Source organism: Mytilus galloprovincialis, chromosome 1 (assembly GCF_965363235.1).
Source record: "Mytilus galloprovincialis chromosome 1, xbMytGall1.hap1.1, whole genome shotgun sequence".
In the NCBI taxonomy this organism is placed as follows: domain Eukaryota; kingdom Metazoa; phylum Mollusca; class Bivalvia; order Mytilida; family Mytilidae; genus Mytilus; species Mytilus galloprovincialis.
The window spans coordinates 47,187,907-47,211,781 of record NC_134838.1 but is presented as its reverse complement, the minus strand read 5'-3'; the positions used below and the strand labels follow the sequence as shown (position 1 = coordinate 47,211,781).

At 32.2% G+C, this 23,875-nt stretch overlaps 1 protein-coding gene across 1 annotated transcript; it reads left to right on the top strand.

Annotated features, from left to right (window-relative positions):
• The first annotated feature begins 621 nt into the window (after window positions 1-621).
• On the top strand, window positions 622-23,662 carry LOC143076158 (inter-alpha-trypsin inhibitor heavy chain H3-like). Its single transcript, XM_076251839.1, has 12 exons — window positions 622-830; window positions 6,272-6,429; window positions 6,841-6,951; window positions 8,379-8,626; window positions 10,250-10,416; window positions 12,106-12,391; window positions 13,365-14,050; window positions 14,462-14,552; window positions 16,677-16,838; window positions 18,330-18,443; window positions 20,223-20,588; window positions 23,014-23,662. The coding sequence occupies exons 1-12, from the start codon at window positions 768-770 to the stop codon at window positions 23,250-23,252; spliced, it is 2,691 nt and encodes an 896-aa protein (XP_076107954.1). The 5' UTR covers window positions 622-767; the 3' UTR covers window positions 23,253-23,662.
• Window positions 23,663-23,875: the final 213 nt, after the last annotated feature.

Below are 23,875 nucleotides of genomic sequence, written 5' to 3'. Positions count from 1 at the left end.
CACATTCTTGTTTTTCATATGCTAGAACTTGTATTAGAGAAGTAAGAACAAAATATTTTTCTTGTTTGTAAAAGGCGTGGTTATGGAACGACTGTCACAAAAGTCTATAATTCTAATAAATACATGGTAATTGTTTTAAAGCACAAAAACCACATTCCTAAACAGGGGAGCCAATACTCATAGAAATCAAATTATTTTGTATTGATGATGCACAATGAGGTTTTTCCCCATTATGAATCTCTGAGTTATCTATTTTTTTATTACAAATCCGATCAGTTTATGTTTAGGATATTCACCAATATCTGGTTTCATCTCGTAGATACATTTGTAGATGGCAAGATCTTAAATACTTCCTACTGTTAGCGTAATTGTGTTCCCCAAAGTTAATCAAACGTTTTATTTGCTAACTCACCAATTATAATGTAATCAATTTTATTAAAATTAAATACGTAACGTTTAACTTTTTCGAGACTGTATTACATTTCGTATTATTCAATATATTTAAGAAATAGAAATGATTTGTTATATAATTTTAGCTTGTAATCCGATTTATTAACATACTTAAACTTCAAACAAATATGATAGATATTATGCCTAGATCTTCATTCGTATCAACACTTACAGATGTACTTTGTCTAAGTACACACGGCTGCGTAGTCAGAAGTAAGGGAAAACCCTACTTACTTCTTACATCATTGTCATTCAATCTTAAAGACTTGAGATACAAATAGATGTTTATGTGAATCGTAATTTCTCAAGGCAACAACATGGATGCAAGATTTACATGTTTAGTTTTTCTGTTGTTTACAGTTGTATATTCCAAAAGTAATGTAAGTTTTCAATGTTGTTGTTTTCATTTAATAATATAATATCGTTAGTAATTTATGATTGCCTGTTGGTTTGTTTAGTATGATATAGTCAGACATTTATATACATGTATGCAGAAATATGTACAAATGCAAAATAAGCATGTTTTTTCACAAAAAAGAGGGGTAACAATATTTTTGAATTTCTGATACCAGGTGTGGATCCAGTCATTTTGAAACGTTCACATTAACAACAACAAAAAATCGGGAAAAAAGGGGGGGAATATCCCCAGGCCCCCTCTCTATAATCCGCCGATGGAAACATTCCAAAGTAAAACATGAAGATGAAAAATACATCTAAAGAATATCAAGTACAAAGAAAATGTATATCATTCTGCTGTTGTCTGCTCTTTGGTCGGGTTGTTGTCTCTTTGACATATTCCCCATTTCCATCTGAATTTTATCAATGATGTTCACAATGCGAACGTTCCTTTTTTTCAGTTAACAAGCAGACGGTATATTATTTAATAAATATATGAGTTTTATCTAAGTAAAATTCGGTACAGGCATGAAAATGCGGACATTGATGTTTTTAAAATTTGCTGTTTAATTTGTTTAAATCAAGGAATACATCTCCCCAATGTACATGTATAGATCAGATTCCATACGCGTATTTGGCTAAACTTTATTCGTTGTTGGTTTACAAGCTCTTCACTTTTTAAATAAGTTTTGGATGTCGAAAACATTTTGCCTCGAGCATCACTTAAGAAATCGAAATGCGCATCTGTTGCAGATAAATAGGTACCGTGAATATGATTACAAATGGTCAGTGCTTCATTTGTTACTACATTAGTATAGATATTAATTGAAATGAACAGACTTTGGTTACAAAACTATACTATTTTTTTCAAAGTGAAATACTCTTGTTTTTTTTGCACGAAACAATTTCATTACTCTATTTTTATATTTTCTTTTCCATTATTTTCTTAATGCATATTTATATAACTGGGGTATACAAGAAAATCGTCCTTTAATATTCTTTTCAGGATTGACGCCTTTATTCATGTTTAATTTCTGGTACCTGTGATGATTTTGAGATTTCTATTTAGATCATTATGAAGAAACCATTTAACCTCAGGGGGGAGGGGTGTTATGGTTTTTTTTGTTTGAGTCAGAATTTAAAAAAAATAATTTTGGAATATGTTTTTTTGTCATCTATTTGACTAGAATATTTTTTTCTATCAAATGAGAAACAGAATATTTTGTTTTGAAAAAAAACATAACCCTCCCCTTCAAGTCAAATGGTCGTACCCTTAATCTATATGTTTAATTTTAACTTGAGTACATAATATATACTAGAAATCAGGCCAAAATGTTTTAAGAAATTGAAAGTGCACTAATAAAAGGAGCTGTGATACTGTGATGTGTAGTAAAATTTATTTTGAAAAACTTTTGAAAATGACCTTCGTGTGACATAATTTCAGGCGACATTTGCGCCCTCTACCTCACACCTCAGATTAATAACGATAATCTATTTTAGAAATCTAAACCAAGAAAGAAAACCTAGAATTTTCATTATTTCCACGCAGAATTGTACTAAACGAATAGTCCTACTTACTTTTGGCATGCTTAACAACACATACATTGAAGGGAAACAATCTTCTTGTTGACCGCTTAGAACATAAAATTCATTCACATAAAATATGAGTACTTTTTTCCCTTTTTAGTTTAAAAAGTGGAATGACTAATTTTTCATTTATTTATATGTTTCTTAATTACGAATAAACACTCTGCATTTGACATTTTTATTAACAGTACATATATTGTATAGGTTACAATCAAGTTGGTAAGGAGTAATTATTTCTTTCCGATATACAAGCTGATAATATCTCTTGTCCAGAGTTGTTCAAGTGTCCACTAAATCTACTTCATTTTAATCCTGTTGAAGTTAATATGAAGTATTATTATTTCACAGCATTTGAGAGATATACATTTATTTAACCGATATAGGTTTTAATTTGATGATATCACCACACAGCTGTCTCTCAATGGGTTGATGTAGCGCGATCCCGAACGACTAATGATTCAACCATATTCAACTTCACGCTATGTGAAGGACCTCATTGACAATATTAAGACTTTTAACGCGAAGAACTGCAGTAAAAAAGAGTAAACCCTTTGCCTTTCATTCCCGTTTGCCTCTCGTGCCTGCTGGTCGTACAAAAAAATCTGCGTGTATAGGTGTTTGCTCGTTTATTACAGTAATGGCACATTTATTCATAAGATGTCTTGTCTTATATAGATAGACATTTTTATCTTAAATTACAACTTGGTACATGTACATGAAATACAATTGTATATTTCTCTAATTTTTGTGCTATTTTCACATTTCCTGACCGGTGTGAGAAAAATATTTCTCCTCACTAGTGAAAAATCTGTTCTCGGCAAATAATTAGTCGAAATTTGATTATGACGTCTAAATGTTTTGTTTTCTTCTGAATTTTCCTATTGTGACGCCATGAAAAAAGGCGGCAATGCCTGATGACGTCGCATATAAAGAACACAAGTTTCTGAAAATCTTTGAAAAAGAAGGATAAAAATCATTAGAGAAACAGATTCCGACACTATAACTCGTGTATTACGATATTTCTCCACTCTCGACAGTTAAATTTTAGTTATTTAAAGAGCTCGGCAAGCCTCGCGCTTTAAATAATAAAATTTAACTGTCTCGAGTGTAGAAATATCGTAATACACTTGTTGAAGTGTAGGAATCTATATTTATATTACAATTTTAAACATAAGCAGTAAATTAACATCTATACTTAAACGAGAAGACCTCATTTTGTGTGTCGCTTCTCTTCTTTCCACAATAAATTAATCAACACGCTTCTGTGTCCTATAGGTACAGTGCATAGTCGCATTTGTTATCCATTTATATGATTATTCAGATTGAGTTATTTTGGGAGAAAAACGAGAAAAAAGGCATCCGGATATTGTACCGTCATTGGACGAAATTTTAAGCCAGATTAGACTTCCGGTTTGCGTTTTTCTGTATACTTTGAACATACACATACTAAGAATAAAGTGTATTTTCAGAATTCTATCTGCTATCATTTTCAAGTTTACTATCCACGGTGGTCACAGAGTTTTTTAAATAGAGAGGGTCTGTATACTATATCAATGACCACCATGGGTCGATTAGTAAACTAAGAATTGAAAGTAAATACACTTTATTTATATAGTAATGAATGTTCATTATATACATGTACAGATAAGCGCTAAAATTATTCATGTGAACTTTTGATACCTTTTCTGTAATTCTCCAGTCATTAAATCTTTTACAAAATTCATTGATTACAAAAAAAAAGAAGATGTGGTATGATTGCCATGTTGAGAGAACTCTCAGTCCTCAAGAGACTAAAATGACACAGACATTAACAACAATAGGTCACCCTACGGCCTTCAACAACGAGCAAAGCCCATACTGCATACTCAGCTTTAAAAGACCCCGAAATGACAATGTAAAACAATCCAAACGAGAAAACTAGCAGCCTTATTTATGTTAAAAAAATGAACCGGAAAAACAACCACTGAATTACAGGCTCCTTTCTTAAATGTTCATAACATACTAAATGTATGTTCATATTGAAATTGATAGAAAACCAAAAATTGGGAATTTTGGAAATAAAGGAGGAGGGATAAAGAAAAAACATTTTCCTGTCTTCAACAACCTGTGATACTTTTTCTGAAATTCTCCAGTCATTCAATATTTTACAAAATTCTCCGAACAACACTTTACATACTTTAAACTACGCTCTGAATGCCCGCGATTTCGCGGGTGTGTTTTCTAGTGTATATTTATACCGACCAGCCTTTAGAGGCTTATGCTGCACTGTCATTTATGTACGAAAAATTGTATGAATAAATTTCAAATCCATTAAATAAATCCTTATTATATCTGAGGCTTAATTCTTATTAGATACAATGTAGTTTCAATATATCAGTATCTAAATGAATGTACACCACTTCATTATCCCTTTCTCTCTTTCTGACACGTTTTTTTTTAAATTTTTGTGCACTTCATACCTTATTTTCAATTGTGTTATGTCAGTTGCTTTTGTAAATGCTTATATCAACAACAGGTAGTATTAAAGCCTTGTTTACCCAAAGAAGAACAATTTTTTATTTTGTTCCGGGATTGTCGGGCACTTTATAACAGTGCTTGTTAGATGATCATGTCTCATATAATTCATAATTGTTCGAAAAGATCTGTTGGCAGGTCGTCTTACATTTGCAGTGAGTTGCACGTGTGATATATTGTTTAATGTGCAAGGTCTCGTTGTGAATTTGAGATGAAAGTAGCAATACAAACTGTCCTTCTTTGCTTTTTGTATTTGTCAAGCGCATTTGTGATTTTGTATCACATCCCTATCGTTTCAACAACACTTTTCTCGTGTCAGCTTTAATATTTTATTACATCGAAACATAACAGATATATTAACATTATTTGGTCTCAAACCTCTACTAAGACTATTTCATACCAAAGTTTAGGATTTTAAAATCCACAAAATAAAAAAAAAATTCATGATGTAACATGTATAAGTTTGCAATGATATTATTCTCAACAAAGCAACTCCAACAGCTCCAGGGTTATGCTTTAGGAATCGAACTTACTGAAGATTTTTCGGATACAATTTTAAGTCAAACACCACACCAATACTGTTTTGTCATTCGCTTTTTTTTAATACATCTTAGTTGTAATAAATGTCACATTAGTTTAAATGAAATTGGACAGAAGAGTATAAAAACAAGACAGCAACCAAGCAAAACAATGTCACTACAAAAGGGTTTTTATTCATTTTTTGCAACTCTAACATACATAGTTTTCTTATGTTTCATCCTACATATGTATCCACTATTTGCAATTGACACGAAAACAAACAAAAGCAAATCAGTAATTAAGAATTGAATGCTTTTTTTTTCTGTAATTTCATTGGGGGTATACAAGCGTTGATCGAAGTACATTTTGTATGATGCGCGGAAGCGCTTCATTTTAAAAATGTGCGCACGGTCAACGCTTTTACAACACTATGAAGTTACAAAAGGAAGCATTCAATACTTATAATTACATTTTTTAGCTAGGATCATGAAAGCACGATTTTTATCAAGTTTTTATTGAATTCACCTGTGCATTTTAAAGTGGGACCTCGTGTCATCATGAATGATACATTTTATTGTTTAATGAAGTTGATTAAAGAATAACGCGAAATTGCAGTGTAGCCAATCAGAATAACGTATTATAATGAAACATACATATAATGTAAGTATATACTTAATATGATGTAATAACTTATTTTTTATTCCCATGTTCAAACTATACTTCTCTCAGAAGAAACAAACCAATTTTGTGATAATTGGTTTTTTTTTGGTATGCAAGCTTTTAGCTTATACTTTTTTCATTTCAGAACCTAGAAATTACCTCTCTCCATGTTCAATCTGATATCAGATATAGGTTTGCCACAACACTTGTTACAAGTACTGTAGCAAATAGTGATAACAAGTCTGTAGAAGCTAAATTCGATGTTACTCTTCCAGATGCCGCATTCATCACCGAATTTGTCATGTAAGTTACTAAATCAACAAATACATATAAAATTTGAAAAACAATAATTTTCTATACGTCTTGTTTTGAACAAAGCATTTTTCAAAATTTTGAATGAAACGAAAGCAGTAGTTAACAGTTCTACTATGGGCCGTCTTTGACTTCGTTTACTATGAATCAATATACTATGCAGACAAAAATGTAATACAAACTCGGATTAGTTGCTTCTGGGTTGGTCAAAGTTGTTTTGCGATTTTATGCCCTATATGATAAATCTACACTGTTCCTGTAATATGCGTTTTAATGTTTCGTCATAAGAAATGTTGTCTATGCCTGATCCGGTATACTCAATTTATGTTTTATTATATCTTACATTTCATATAATATCCCTTTTGTCCTTTTTATTGAATAATATTATCATTAAATAAACAGGGAGATTGATGGCAAACTATATCCAGGAGAAATCAATGAGAAGGAGAAAGCAAAGAAAAAGTACGAAACAGCAAAGAAAAAGGGACAAACAGCTGGAATCGTTTCACAAAAGTATGTACACAACTATAAGAGAATAAGGAGATCTGGTATGATTGCCAATGAGACAACTAGTCACCAAAACTCAAATAAATTTCAGGATTTGGTAGACCCCACCAGTGTAAACATTAAGATGACTTTTGTGCTTCCTTACCTTAGAACTAAGTTTTCTACAGGAACATTCAAACTTGCAAACCACATCTGTGTATCCATGAAAGAATTTAGTAAAGGTTTTAATATTAAGTAACTTGTGGTAACAAATGAAGATACCTGACTCAATTATTTATAAGTAATACATAGATGTATTTTTAGAAATACTTATGATTTATAAAAGACACATAACCGTTTCCTTTTGGAATCGTGTCTATATTTGATTGTGTTGTCCACAAAAGTAGACGGGCTTAAAATCGTAAATTCCGATACGCTACGCTCGCTATTGTAAACAAAACTGACTGAACAGTTTTTCTTGTTATTTATGATTTATTCGTGTTTTTAGACAATGCAATCGTTGCAATTTTAAGTATGAATTATTCTAAATAATAAGGATGTTCGTGTCCCAGGCGGATTACCCTGGCCGTATTGGTCACAACTTTTTGGAACTTTTTGTCCTCGGTAATCTTCAACTTTGTACTTGTTTTGGCTTTCAAACTTTTTTCATCTGAGCGTCGCTGGTTATTATCATCCTTTTTTGTGCAATATGCAGAATTTTCTTTTCAATTCCCGTATATGTTTTAGTGACATTGTGTTCAATTTCTGTGGGTACCAGTTTTCATGGAGTTCTAGGTCATGATCTTCTCTGAAACGCACGTTCGTGTTTCTTGGCATTCCTTTTGTGATAGGAAATCCAATACAAGAGTCAAGATTCAGCATTTTAATTACACAGTTATTTAATAACAGAACGGCCTAAGGCAGATTACAGTTGAAGCACATTCAGAGCCAGCGCATGTAAACAATTCCTCTTGTAATATAATTTAGGTCTACAGAATTAGAAGATTTAAGAGCGTGAAATATTTGATTGTCGTCATAAGAAATAAGGATAAGCTGGATTTTGTTCCCCAAATAGACCCCTTAAAGTGTTGTTGTAAATGTGCTGTAGCGTACAGAAAGCGTAACACTTTTGTTTGAAGGAGTAGTTGCCTTATTTGATTACTAGTAATTCTTAACGGTAGCCACACGTATCAAATCTAAATTGAATTGACAATCCTTCATCATTGTTGACGCAGAGGCGGATTAAGAAGGGGGGGGGTGGTGGGAGGGTGAAAAAATTTGGTTGCTTCAATAGGGAATCACTGAAGCGTGACTGGAGCGGGCAGTCAGTGGGTCCCCACTTATGAAAATTTATAGATCCGCCAGTGTTAACAGCCTTTGATTCTGTTTTAGCATGGAAGTATTATGGAAGTGTATTTCCATGGTTTTACAAACATTAAGCTATCTCTTTACAGACCTAGGCATACCAACCGGTTCAGTGTTGAAGTTAACGTTGCAGCCGAGAGTTCAATAACATTCAATCTGACCTACCAAGAATTATTGGAGCGAGTTTACGGGGAATATGAGCACATCATATATATTGACCCCGGTCAGATAGTAGAAGATTTCAAAATAGACGTAGCTATACACGAGTCGAGGGATATCACTAAAGTCTCTGTGCCACCGATTAGAAATGACATACTTTCTGACAGTAGTATTGATGGTAAGAAAACAATATTTACATAGTTTACATGCATGGATGTAAGCAATTATAAGATATTCCTTGTTCTGAACCATCCGCAAACCACAGTGGTGCATGAAATAACCAAAAACAAAGTTTAATAAGATAAGGAACGACCAATACTCATAAGGTAATAAAAGACCGACATAACCAGTGCTATTCATAACAAACAAGAATGTGTCCAAAGTACACGGATGCCCCACTCGCATTATCATTTTCCATGTTCAATGGACCGTGAAATTAGGTTAAAAATCTAATTTGGCCTTAAAAGTAAATTGATCAATCAAAAGGGAACATGTGTACTAAGTTTCAAGTTGATTGGACTTAAACTTCATTGAAAACTATCTTGACCAAAAACTTTAACCTGAAACTCACACTTTTAATTTCTATGTTCAGTGGACCATGAAAATGGGGTCAAAAGATTAATTTTGTTTTAAAATAAGAAAGATCATATCATAAGGAACATGTGTACTAAGTTTCAAGTTGATTGGACTTTAGCTTCTTCAAAAACTACCTTGACCAAAAACTTTAACCTGAAATGGAACGGACGGTCGAACAGAAGGACGGACAGACGGAAAGACGCACAGACCAGAAAACATAATGCCCCTCTACTATCGTAGGTGGGGCATAAAAATGTTTTGCAAATAAACCTCTCCAAATAAACGGGGTGATTTTTAAAGATTAAGAAGATCTTGCATCACATATAACACTCGCTGTGTTGCTCATAAACGTATACATCCGGTTATCAGTATTAATTTAGGAAGTCACAATCAAATACAACTGGACAGAAATGTGCATACAATAATTGGAACATACCCGTGGTCAAGTATATTCTATAATTGTCAACCAACTGATGGTGTTCGTAAAATTTTAATTTATTCAATAGGAGCAAAACCTTCCTTGTAAGAGCTAACCCTATTAAATGGAAATCATTGAAAAACAATACGAGATCTATACTCCAGCAATGTAGACATTCTTAAAAATCAAAAAGTTATTACAAGGCCCTTAATACAAGATTTTAAAACGGCAAAATAAAGTTTCACTTTACTGTGTTGGTCCTAAAATCAAAGTTTGCATGTTTGCACCGAAAAAATGGTGCTTAAATGTGTCTGTTTTCTGTTAAGCAAACACTTGTTAGTACCTAAGTTCAAAATTAATTTCAAAACTTTATTCATTTTTTTAAAGCGTTATCATTTTGAGACATTTTTGTGCATTTCCAATCAAATATATGTCATCAAAAGAATTTTTGGTATGAGGTACATCATTTTACCAAAAAAATCAATTATTATTATAGGATTAATATACCACCATTTGATACTGTCTTTTCACACACACAAATTGTCAAACACACACACACACACACAAGTCAAATAAATAATGTAACTAAGGGAATACATGCTGCATACAATGCTGATACGTAAGTGTAGCGGTTTTTAAAAGATTATGTTTGCGTATACATTTCTGTTTATATACAGCTAAACTATGATAAATCATTCTGAAATGTTTGAAGAAAAAAAACCAAGGATATTAACAGTTTCTAAGACATCTAATAAAATATATAATCATGATGGGATATGGTAAGTCATTGTGTTTTTAATGTTTTAGAAGGCAAGAATGCTTTGGTGACGATTAATAGGCCAACAACAAAATCAGCGATGATTCACTATGCACCTACTACTGATGACCAAAAACAACAATCCGACCAAGGAATATCCGGGCTCTTTGTGATTGAATATGACGTTGAAAGAAAATTTGATGGCGGAGAGGTTTTGGTAAGTATAATATAAAGTTGATATTATGACATGTTTCAGAAGTTATTACATTATAGTTTAACTTAAATGTTGTGATTTGGACAAAAAACCCTCCTACGAAGTAAGAGAAAAAGTTAGAAAAAAAATCAGATCTAATATTTTTCGGCTAATTTTATAGACCTATTTATAAAACAAAAAATCTGACTTTCCTTATCAAGGGAAATGCTATATATTTTGCAGTTATTGCAACACAAGTTTAAAGGCAAAATAAAGTACAAAGTTGAAGAGCATTTAGGACCTGAAATTCCGAAATAATTTTCGAGAAACAGTTACGGTAGTAATATTCCTTGGGTAGAAACTCTAAGTATTTCGACCATTTTAAAGTTTTTAGAACAGTTAATTAATAAAATTTAATATGACAACAACAAAAATAATTCCTGTTAATTTGGAAGTTCTGATTACTATATAAAAATTAGTAGATGTGGAATGATTGCCAATGCTACAACTATCCAAGTTTATGAAGTGGATGTAAGCAATAATGGGAAACTGTACGACCTTCAACAATGAGAAAAATCCTTACCGTATTGTTGGCTATAAAAGGCCCCGGCATGAAAAACAATTCAACTGTCTGTGAGAAAATTAACGGCCTAATGTATACCAAGTCACTAGCAGAGGCATCAATACAGTGAAAGTAATAACATTAACAGTACCAATTATACTACACCAGATGTTCATTTCGACAATCAATTAAGTCTTTTCGGTGATTTTTTAATGCAAAAACCTAATAAAAACGTTGAAGAGCTGTTAAAAAACAAAATAAAACTGGAAGCCAAACTCGGAGAACAATCAGAGCCATGCACGAAGGAAAGTCCTTCCTTCAATTAAAATGATTTCTGTTTGAATAACATTTTACAACAGTATATTTAAATTAAACCATATCCATTTTTTAACATCACTGTTGCAAACTCAAGTATTTTAATGATATGTGTATTGTTTTTGAACAATGTCAGAAAAATATTTGAAGTTTGGGTCGGACATTAAACCGCAAGAGCAAGTATGTGCATTGGGATAAGTTCAAATTGCACACCCTATTTATAAATGCACTATTAATCTGTATTATCCATAGCGCATATACTGCTGTTCAAACGTCAACCAACTTGCTCAGTATTTACAAGTGCAAATAAAAAAGCTGCACTCCCCGACGTTGCTCCTTGAAGCATTCAAGAGATGTATAAAAGACGCAGGCTGTTCCAGTCGGTATTGGTGTGTGGTATATAGCTGTATTTGTAGGCATCTGAGTGAATTTTTCTGGATGGTATTGTCTTGTTGAGGTAAATGGTCTTCTCACGCATGATGGTAACAATGTTGACTGCTGCCTTTCCATATTTCGTGGCTTTGTAAAACATGCTCAATCTACTGGATTTCCGTCTAGATTCAAGCGTTTGCCATTCTAGGGTTTTCATGATGTTTGTAACTGTCCCTGGTTCTCGACTGTATATTAATGTCGCAAATCTGGCACATCTTCTTTGAACCAAGTCTAGGGAATCAATGTGATGTTTTCGATATAGTTTCATACTGCAGAAGCGTACTCAAGATGTGGGCACACTAGCGAAGTAACGGCCATAATTAAACTTTTCGTCAGATATCATTTGTATTATATAATTATATTATAACTCTTAATAAATATCATTATTTATTTTGTTATTATAGGTTGTTGATGGATACTTTGTCCACTTCTTTGCACCGTCCGGTATGAAACCGATTCCGAAAGACATTCTGTTCATTCTAGACGTAAGCGGCTCAATGTCGGGAGTGAAAATCCAACAACAACGTGATGCCATGGATAAGATTTTGCAAGACTTAAACGAAGAAGACAGATTCAATATTATGGAATTCAGTTCACAATCTACACTTTGGCAGGAGTCTCTGGTTTCTGTAAATAGCAATACAACACTTAACGCCAGAGAGTTTAGTCAAAGGATGGCGGCCAGTGGAGGTACTAACCTTGATTATTTGTATACTATATAATATACACTGTACTAGATTTTATTATTGTATATACCTGCATAAAACATGTAAATATTGAGAGGGATTTAAAATACACTGAAGACATATGTACCATGGTCACCTGAATTTCTAGGAATAGATAAAATAAAATATGTTGAAAGTCCCTATAAAAGAGGGACGAAAGATACCAAAGGGACAGTCAAACTCATAAATCGAAAATAAACTGACAACACCATGGCTAAAAATGAAAAAGGACAAACAGACAATCTATAGTACACATGATACAACATAGAAAACTAAAGAATAAGCAACAACTAGGGGTGATCTCAAGTGCTCCGGAAGGGTAAGCATATCCTGCTCCACATGTGGCACCCGTCGTGTTGTAAAAATACACCATAATTTTATTTGCTGAAATTTTCAATAAATAAATTTTTGGACTAGATGATGATAATGAGGATGAGGACAATGAAGAGCAGGAAGACATCACCTTACCGAAACACATTAATATGCTGCGTCCCTAGTGTAGAAGCACACACTATTAATTATCCAGTCTTTAGTTTTACCCATGACTTCCCAACTCTACACGAGTAATTGTGATGATGATTGATCACATCCGATCCCCTCCCTATAAGTGTTTTACGTCCAAAAGTTAACATACCTTGATGTGAGTTACATAAAACGAACGAAATAAAGCCCCCTTCACACCAAAGAATAAAAAAGAAAGAAAATACCGTCACTCGTTGTTTTTTTAAAAGATGACAACCGAATTTCCCAAAATTAAATAATCATAATACAACCATAAGTCGGTTTTCTGCTATTTTGTTTTTATACAAATCGGCGAATACGAAACAGAAAAGCTATTAGATCAGAATAAACATATTTTAGTCCACGTCAATAATTACGGTGCGAGAAAGATTACTAATCGATAACTATTTTAATAAATATAAGTACTTTTGGAATAGGAACAAAAGCTAATGATGCCTTGGAGAAAGGAATACAGTTTCTAAATAACGTAGAACTAGACAGTCAACGTATCAAATTAATTGTATTTCTGACTGATGGAAGAGCAGAAACAGCCAGCCACAAAATTCTGAAAAACGTGAAAACATATAACACAAAAGGAATAACAATGTTCAGCCTTGCATTTGGGAATAATGCTGATTATACCTTCATCAAAAAGCTTGCTGTTCAGAACAAAGGAATTGCCAGAAGAATTTTTGAAGATTCAGATTCTTCTTTGCAAATAAAAGGATTTTATGATGAAATATCGTCTGCGACCTTACAAAATTTAACATTTCAATATCTTGGAAAAGACGATGAAGTTGTTGAAAATGTAACAAGGTTAAGTTTTGATACGTTTTTTGATGGAAAGGAATTAATCATTGCCGGTAAAATGTCCGATGATGATGTCAATGAAGTGGATTTGGTTGTAACTGGGGACGGTTCTGATGGACATATAGAACTGTCTCTTGATTCAGATGTAAACAAAGGTGTTCCAGAACTGACCAAACCTGAAGATTTCCACAAAATTACAGAGAGAATATGGGCATATTTAACAATAAAACAACTGTTGGAGTCAGCAATAGAAGTTGACAATGCTGAAGAAAAAACACAATTGAATCAAAAAGCTTTAGATCTTTCTCTTAAGGTATATATGACGTTAGATATATCATCGGGAAACAAAAAATGTCACAGAATTTATAATCTTTATCAGGAATAAATGTTGTCTGAAAGTACGTTGCATTTTTAACAAATGGTTGATACACTCAAGACATTATGTATATATTGAAATACATATACTCTGCAACTATTTTAAGAATTGAGAAAAAAAAACCAATTGTTTTGCAATACATTAGCTTTCTGGATTTGATTACTATTAACAGCATGGTCACTTTTTATGCGATATGTCTTACTTGAAATTGATATTCCACCACTACAGTACTATTTAAATGGTTTTTTTTACAAGGCTTTACAATACATAGAAAAATAGGAATGTAATAGAAAGGTAGAAAAGTAATAGAAAAGTAGGTTACATTACCACTACATTTTTTATTTACAGTATAAGTTTGTTACACCCTTGACATCCATGGTCGTTACAAAACCAGATGAAAAAGATGTCGGATCATTCGAAGAAAATGAAGACGCACAACGTAAGGAAAAATATTTTTAAATTTCATCAAACACACATTTATGAAAACTTAAAAGAAGATACCGATGCTGCCACCAAAAAGTATGTGTGAAAGAAAACTATAGGCTCTAAACAGCCTGCGTCGCTCACCTGTATTTTCTGATGCTTTTGAAATCATGTAAAATAAGTTTAACATCATAGTTTATAATATTATATCTAAGATAATAGCAAAAAACAGCCAAATTTCTGTAAATTTACTAACTCAGGGGCAGCAACCTGGTTCACAGGCAGGGTCATCGGACACATTTTATAAACTAGATACTCTTATGATGATTGTGGACAAGTTTGGTTACATTTGTCTTAGTAGTTTCAGAGGAGAAGGTTTTTGTAAAATATTACAAAAATTTAAGGAAAATTGGTAAAATTGACTATAAAGGGCAATAACTTCTTAAGGGGTCAACTGACCATTTTGATCATGTTGAATTATGTGTAGATCTTACTTTGCTGAACATTATTGCTGTTTACAGTTTATCTCTATCTATAATAATATTCAAGATAACCAAAATTTCCTTACAATTACCAATTAAGGGTTAGCAACCTAACAACCAGTTGTCTGATTCATCTGAAAATTGCAGGGCAGATAGATCTTGACCTGATAAACAATTTAACCCATGTCAGATTTGCTCTAAATGCTTTGGTTTCAGAGTTATAAGCCAAAATCTACATTTTACCCCTATGTTTTATTTTTAGCCATGGCGGCCATCTTGGTTGGCTGGCCGGATCACCGGACACATTTTTTAAACTAGATACCCCAATGATGATTGTGGCCATGTTTGGTTAAATTAGACCTAATAGTTTTAGAGGAGAAGATTTTTGTAAAAGTTAACAGACGACGAAGGACGACGACGACGGACGACGGACGCAAAGTGATTAGAAAAGCTCACTTGGCCCTTCGGGGCAGGTGAGCTAAAAAACCAGTAGCACCATAATTAAGATTAAAATACTCAAATACAAGAAATGTAACCCAAATATTGCAAAGAAGCACACAAATTTAATGCAACTCAATTCTGAGTGTGGAGTGCACGTAAGTGGTCCAGAAGGGAAAACAGTTTCTTTGCCCGATCGTTTTTCCTCATAATGTTTAATATTAAAAGTAAATTCACACAAGCAATTAAATCACAAGTGCATATACATCTCAGTTTCTGTTTACAAGAAAACAATTGACAAATCTGGTTATTGCTACTGCAAAAAGGGGGTACACATTCACGTTATTCACTTTAGAAATGAAGCATAAGTTGAAAAATTTCTAACGAAAATATTACAACACAAATTGTAACAGTCAATCAAAACAGATTTCCTTCTAAATTTAAAATAAAAAATCATTTCATCTCTCTGTATATGAACATCAAATTGAACAAATTTAGAGTTTGTTTTCCTGTAAATGTAATTTTAATTTTTTGTCAATAATTTATTTCCACAGAAATATAGAAGCTAATTTTAACTTATGTAGTAAGACAACACATGTGAACCGATAATTAAGCTAGGAAATTATAGTAAACAGTGTCTTTTTTTTTCAAACTGGTTTATTGCACATTATGGACAAATAGCGTTTGAAGATTCAAATATTAAGTAGACAAAAAAAAAGGCTATGCACTTGTTATGTCTATGTCATTTTGGTCTCTTGTGGACAGTTGTCTCATTGGCAATCATACCACATCTTCTTTTTTAATATGCACTGAAAATAATGTACAAGATTTGATATTAGACATCAAATGGTACAACTTCTAATTTCGTATTGGTACACGAGTAATTATTTTTCAAATCTGAATTATAAACAAGCCTTTTTACAAAGTTTTAATTTCAATACCAACAAACTGATAGCTTAGATGTTACCATGATTTATAGACACAAATTCATGTTTCATAAAATGTACTAAATCTTAAAGAATGAGGTATATAATCTACGAAAACTAATCCATTATATAGCTAGAACAAAAATCGGTTAGTTTGTCAAGTTTACCTGAACAAATTGAAAAAACGACATGAATCAATGATATAAATCCTAGACAAAAATATTTCAGAAATGTCGATCTTAGAATTAAAGTATCGTTAACGAGTATGTTAATTCCTTGTTTTACTTGTTTTAGTTGCGCTGTCTGGGTCGTCATTTAGGACAAGTTCATCAGTACAACAGCATGGACAACCTGGGAGTGCTTACATGTATAGCCAGCCTTTGCCGGTTTATGACATTTCGAGAGGAAGTTTCTACGCTGGTGGAGGCCCGTCGGGAGGAAGTTTCAGTGGGGGAGGTACTTTAACATACAGTTACATAGTCTACACTGACATTGTCAGTTTGATGTTTATACAATATGATTAAAATATAAATCCCGTGTCCAAGCCTTGCTTACAAAGATATGTAAACACTACATTCTACTTTCGGTTTTAACGACCTATTAAATAAGCGATCCTCTGGTTTCGTCAGATAATAACTCACCTTCAAGTTGAAATTTGATTGGCTGATGTAATATTTAACAGAACTGAAAGTAAATTGGAGTGTTTTCAGATCCTTTTATGCAAAACTTGAAAAAAAAATCTGATTTATAATCAGATTTATATAATTTGTTAACTTCTTGTACTGGGTAGAAATGAGAAAGAATATAAAGTTGATGCAAGCACTTCAGTATCGTGCTAATGAAAGCTTTCGATTACAAGATGTATTATCAACCATTTGTAAAAAATGCAACGTACTAGTACTTCAGACAACATTTATTCCTCATAAATTTTTTGTTACCATATATCTAAATTTTATTTCTCGGCTATATAGACTTATTATAGACATAAGACATATTGTAATCATAAGTTCATTTGTTTTAACTTTAAAAATTCATAATCATCATCAATAACTATCATGAATATAGATAAAAAAACGAACAAATTTAAACTAATACAACTTCTCGTCTGTCTTTTTATGTGTCTATTTAGTTTATATTGGATCACATAACCATCGGCAGTCTTCGTAATAATTCATAGAGTGCGTCTAAAAAAAAGCACGAGATTGCTGATACATTATTACTATTTCATGCATACTTGTTTACTGTTTCATTGTAATCTCTAGTAAATATTTTAGTGTGATAAAAATTCGAGTCCATTAGGTAAAAATGAATAAGCTTAATGAATTAGTTTTCTCGTTTGAATTGTTTTACATTGTCTTATCGGGACCTTTTATAGCTGACTATGCGGTATGGGCTTTTCTCATTGTTGAAGACCGTACGGTGACCTATAGTTGTTAATGTCTGTGTCATTTTGGTCTTTTTTATATATAAGGCAGCTAAATCTATTTAAGAAGTATATCTGTCATACACCAAATCTTAACTGTACATTTGAAGTCGGTTTCATTACTCTGTTTCATGACATCAAATAGTAAAAATAGTATTTTTTCTTCAATGTTTGTTGTTCTCTAGGTTAAAAGAAACACAGAAAAAATGAAACAACGCTGAGATAGAGGAAGCTTGCATATGATATTCAATATCTCAGTCATTCAACAACATACATCCGTTTAATAACGAGCTTTGACCTTTTGATGCTAATACAAATGTTGCTCTTTTACCACATATTGTGCTAAAACTCTAAAAAAGAGTTAAAATGCCTTACAACTGTGTTACAATTACAATATTTTGTTCTAGGCAAATGCTATGTTATAATGACATTTTAAAGGTTTCCCTCTGAAAAATTCAAATGCTCATACTAAACTATGTTATTTAACAATAATATTTAACTATGAAATGTGTATCCTGTTTTAGCTGGCGGAGATCCACACTTTATGGTTCGAATGAAGGATCTAGAGTTACCCGTTTGTTTTAATATTAAAGCAAAGAATGGTGAAATCCTCCAGTTGGTGAAAGATCCAGTGTCAGGTACTGTATCTTGAAAGTATTCTTGATTTATAATACTCTTGAATTCATACATCACCTCACTATAAAAGTTGTGCGAAAACAGGTAATGAATAGTTGATCAATTCCTAAGAATTCGTTTCCCCATGAAAGTCAACTGTTAACTTATTGAAATTTTTATGTAAAGACTATATTTATTTCATAGATATTGCAGATCCAAATCAACGTTAGATTTAACATTGATAGCCTGTATTCCTGGCCCAATCTAAAACTTCGTCGATATGTCTACTGTCGAGCAGTGAGCAACGATCACAGGCTATAACATTGATATATAATAGTTCGAAATGCAACTAAGACGATGTAAGAAAAGGAGAAAAAGAAACATTGTTGCTCGAAAATAGAAGTATAACAAACATTTTTAAAAGTTTTTAAAGTTATGAAATCAAACCGTTTTTACAGACGCATGCGATTTTTTAATGTTTCCAATTGCACTTGTTGATAATTAATTCAAATATATTAAGTATGTGTCCTTAGCATATATAAAATGTCTGTCACTTGACGTTTATATACCAACAATTTGATAAAAAAAAACATCAATGAAGGAGACAATATGAGTCAAAACCTGTTGAATTGAAGTATCATATTGGTAATTAGAATGCGATTTTGTTTTTAATAAAAATTTGCAACAAATAGATTTATGAAATTCTAATCTGAGAATATACATAGAGTTTATATTTCATTATACTTTACCATCAAGCCTTCCAATTGTCAAATATTTAACATTTCTTTAATTAATTTGAATGTAGACTTCGTCGACAAGTTAGTAGATTTGAAAAAATAAAATATATTTTTTTTAACAAAATTACATAGAAATAAGTTATGTGATCAGATATTTGAAATATATAAGGAGAATCATTTAAATTTAAAAAAAATGTGAATAAATATATTTGTTGGTAACGCCTTGGTTCATATCTAAATATCATCTACAAGATCTCGCAACTAGGTTACTTTAGCAGTCTGTGTGCAAATTGTACCAAATACTCTACTGTTAATATGTTAAACAAAATCTACAAAATTGAATGCTGTCTTACAGACTTACGTCTTATAAACATCTAAATAAAATTGAGGTTGGAAATGGGAAATGTGTTTAGACAGTTCGAACAAAATTCATAGAACAGCATAATGCCACCAAGTGGTCTTCCATACAGCGAGAAGTTCCCACACTTGGATACAGGCTTCAGCTGGCCCAAAAAAAAGATGTGTACTATTTCAGGGAAGTTACACTAAACTCCAAAACTAAAGGAACTAAATTAAATAAAAAAAAAAAAAAAAAAAAAAAAAAAAAAACAACGAAAGATTACGTTCGAAGAAGAATGTTATTTGAAAGATTTTAAGTACTCCAGGATTTCCAAAATCAAGGGCAAAAAAGGGAAACCTTATCATACTTTCTTCTTGTATGAAAGTTCCCGTAAAAACATTACTCATATTTTCAAAATTAGTTTGTGCAACTAGATGAAGAAATTTATAACTTTTACTTTGACATGACATACAGCTGATACTTTAAACAGTGCTTTTGATACATGGCAATATTGGTATCACTATTGCAATTAATTTTAATCGCTTGGTACAATACTAATAATTATGAGCTGTATTCTATTAAAATTTAAAATTTCTGTATCAAGAAACACTTTTTATTTTAAAACAGATATAATTTCATATTTTTTTTCATTTCTCACTCCAGTTTTAAAGCTCTAACTATAACAGCACAAATTATGTTTTTTTTCCTTTTTAATATTTCTAAAGGTGTAACTATCAATGCTGCTGTTGTGGAATCGACTGCTAGAAATGAACACGGAGACTTTAAAACATTCTTCGGGGTACTTGTTTTACGCACACCAACTGTGGAAATAGTGGTGAAACCTAGTAGCATTTATTTCAATGGTGCGTCCCTATCTTGGGATGACAAAACCGTTTTTCGAATGGAAAATGTTGCAATCATCGTGAAGTATGTTGGTCGCCATGACAGAACTATGATGATTGACTTTGGAAATGACGTCATCGTTTCCATCAGACGACATATGAAACAGGATACAGACATGGCAATGAGTTACTTGAACATCTATATAGAGAAAGAGACAGGGATATCACAGTTTGCATCAGGGGTACTTGGTGAGGAACTTTATAGAATCGATATAACAAAATTGTAATATCATGTAGGAATCCTGTATGTGGCAGTATTTTTTTCTCTCACATTTTTGTTTCATATTTCGATAAGACAGATATTTTATATATTTTATTTTTATAAAAATATGTACAGAAAATCATTTGTTCTGCTAGGTGTCAAGCGTCTTAGGTAGTTTAATTTTTTGCTCACCTTGCACAAAAGAGTCAAGTGAGCTTTGCTCATCACTTGGCGTCCGACGTCGCCGTAACTTTTACAAGAATCTTCTCTTAACCATGGTTAAAAAAAGAACATGGGGGGTCAAATTCATCATTGATTATCACGAGAATATCTATCTGCCTTTAAATTTTCAGTCGCATCAGACCACCCGTTGTTTCTATCCCTAAATTGGGAAATTTTGCAAATTTTTATAATTATCTTGAATACTAATAAAGGTAGGGCTAAACTGTAAACAACAATAGTGTTATGCAAAGTAAGATCTACAAATAAGTCAACATATGACAAAAATGAACAATTGACCCCTTAAGGAGTTATTGCCCTTAATAATCAATTTTTCACAGTTTTTTGTTAATTTTTGTAATCTTTTGCAAAAATATCCCCGCTGAAACTGCTCAGACAATTTTTAGGTATCTTGTTTTTAAAATGTGTCATATATGACCCGGCCTATACATCAACAAGGACGACATGGCTGAAATAGAACAGTAGAGAGTTGTCTCATTGGCAAACATACCACATCTTCTTTATATGTGTAGGACTCATATTTATGGCGGGTTCTAAATCTATGGCAGATTCCTTATATATGGCAAATGTGAAGTTACAAAGGTCAATTAAATCAAATCTATGGCAGATTTTTGTTTTCTCCGAATATATGACAGATCTTTATTTTGAAAAATTTTCCGGGGTGAAGAGTAACATATAACGTCACAATTGAATAATGCCATATTACATCGTCGCCCCCGCTAACGATGACGGAATCGATAGATTTTAACACCATTTCAGATGAAGGTATTTCCCTCGACAATAATTTGCGGATGGTTTAAAGAGATGTGACCAATGTGACCAATTATCCGGAAGAGGAACAAAATGTGATGTACCTGCCGAAGCCCGCGATGAATAAGGGCACCGCTTTTTTTCAGTACCGGATATGTTAGAAAAGGAGTTATAGTAAATATTTTACTATCTACGGCTGGCAAAGTTTATAAAGTGAAAGACAAAATTACCGGATACCAATTTAATTTAAATCGTTATCGAATAAAAAAAAAAGGATTTTCGATGAAATAAATATTATTTGAAAATTCAAACTTTTCATTTTTATTGATAATATATTTTTTAATAAAAAAAATCCTTCTTGTTATGTATGTTCAGAGACTAACTATTAGTGTTTAATGAATGGGTTAAACAGATACTAGTACCATGCAAAGTTTATAAAATGCTTATCTTTAATGTCGTTTCAATCTCGTGGTCTGTATTAAGGTATATAAATTTATCATTTACGAAATGTTTTGTTTGCCATCAAGATTTGGTTGACCATTATGGATGTTTAAAGACATGCCCCCTTTGTCGTTCATTTCCACTTGTTTAAGACAAGTAATTGATCGTATATGTACCGCCTTGTTCTTCATTCACACGAAATATGACATAGATTTGGAAACACAAAAAATCCGCCATAAATTTGGTGTGGCATGACGTCACATTTGCTATAGATATGGAATATGCCATAGATTTGGAATCCACCATAGATTTGAGTCCTACATTTATAAGGGTAACAATAAGTTTTGTCTATTATTGTTTGAACCTTTATAAATAGAGATAATCTGAAAGGAGCAAAAATGTTCAGATTAATAAGCTCCACTAAATGTCCATCGTCATTAAAACTGTTAGACAAATTTTCATAGGAGTTTATGCCCAGAAATAAAAAAAAAAATACTATTTGTTTTACATTTTTGGCTATTATCATGAAAACTATGATATTTAGAGAGAAATATTTTGTTCCCGATATGCCTTATAAGATTTAAATTATTATAGATTGATGAACACTTTAAATTAAAAAAAGGATCAGAAGGCAAGATATGTTAAAAAGTCAAATTTTGCCGATATAGTTAGTAGATTGTCACTCTTTATCGGTATGATTACCCTTAATTGAGGATGCTGTATCCTCTTTTGTGTTTGAGCAAAAACTAAAGAAGAAATAGAGAAACCAAACATACTACAATATAAGAAATACGAGTTCACTAAAATAAAGAGTTCTGTCATGAAGTCTATTCTCATCTACAATGTTAGAGGGTGTCCTTTGTTGGATATGTACATAGACCAAGGTCATATACATTGTAAGTACTAGTATAACTAAGATTTTAAGAAAAATACCACAGCTATGGTTGTCACATAATTGTATTGTAAATTATGTTGTTTTAGGAGAACTTGTACACAAATCTACTAAGCTGTTCCAGATTACATTGGATAAGCAAGGTAATGAACATGGCCATTTCTTGGAAGTTGGAGACGGCCATATGTATCGTTTCTACACGAATTTGGACCAGAAACAAAACGTGATTACTGGAGAGGACACGACATGCTGGAATGTACCCCAGCCTATGGAAGGCCTGTTAGATGAAAATATTTCAAAGTATATTGTACCTGATATGCATGCCTGAAAGACTACTGTTTTAAATAACTATTGACTTCTGTCATTATTATGTGCTCTTTAAGTTGTTACTGTACTCTTAGCTAAAAATGTATCACATTTATTGTGCGAGTTTGTTATAAAACTTATTTGATACAATATGTTTTTAAAAGGTTAAGGATTTTATTATTTGAGCCAACGATTCTAATTATAGAAAATGATTCGCGATCTAATACACTGCAAAACGCGCGCCATCTGTGGCAAATATTAGTTGATTTGAATTTAATATAATATATTTATTTATACATAAACTCATCGTAGACATAATTAAAATGTTGTACGCCAAAATCCCTAAAGATTTTACAAATGACAGCTTCATGTAAGGTTATATATTCCTTGAGGGGGAAGATCCGTAGTAAATAAATAAATGCGTCTTTGTTACAGATTTGTTTTGTTTTTATAGTGATTAAGAATATAACACAATGTTGACGGCTGTCGTCGTTCGTGTTTGTAACAATGTATGTGATTTCAACGAAAGAAATCTCTGTATTACTGAAAAATTATTACACCAGGGTTTTTGATATCACAAACTAGTCCAAACATTTAGTAAATTTTATCATCGGTATAAGGACATCATTCGTAAATATAAATCAA

Coding starts and splice junctions, on each gene's coding strand:
- LOC143076158 (XM_076251839.1), top strand. CDS start 768: ATGGATGCAAGATTTACATGTTTAGTTTTTCTGTTGTTTACAGTTGTA. Junction 6,430..6,840: donor TTCATCACCGAATTTGTCAT/GTAAGTTACTAA, acceptor TTAAATAAACAG/GGAGATTGATGGCAAACTAT. Junction 10,417..12,105: donor TTGATGGCGGAGAGGTTTTG/GTAAGTATAATA, acceptor TTGTTATTATAG/GTTGTTGATGGATACTTTGT.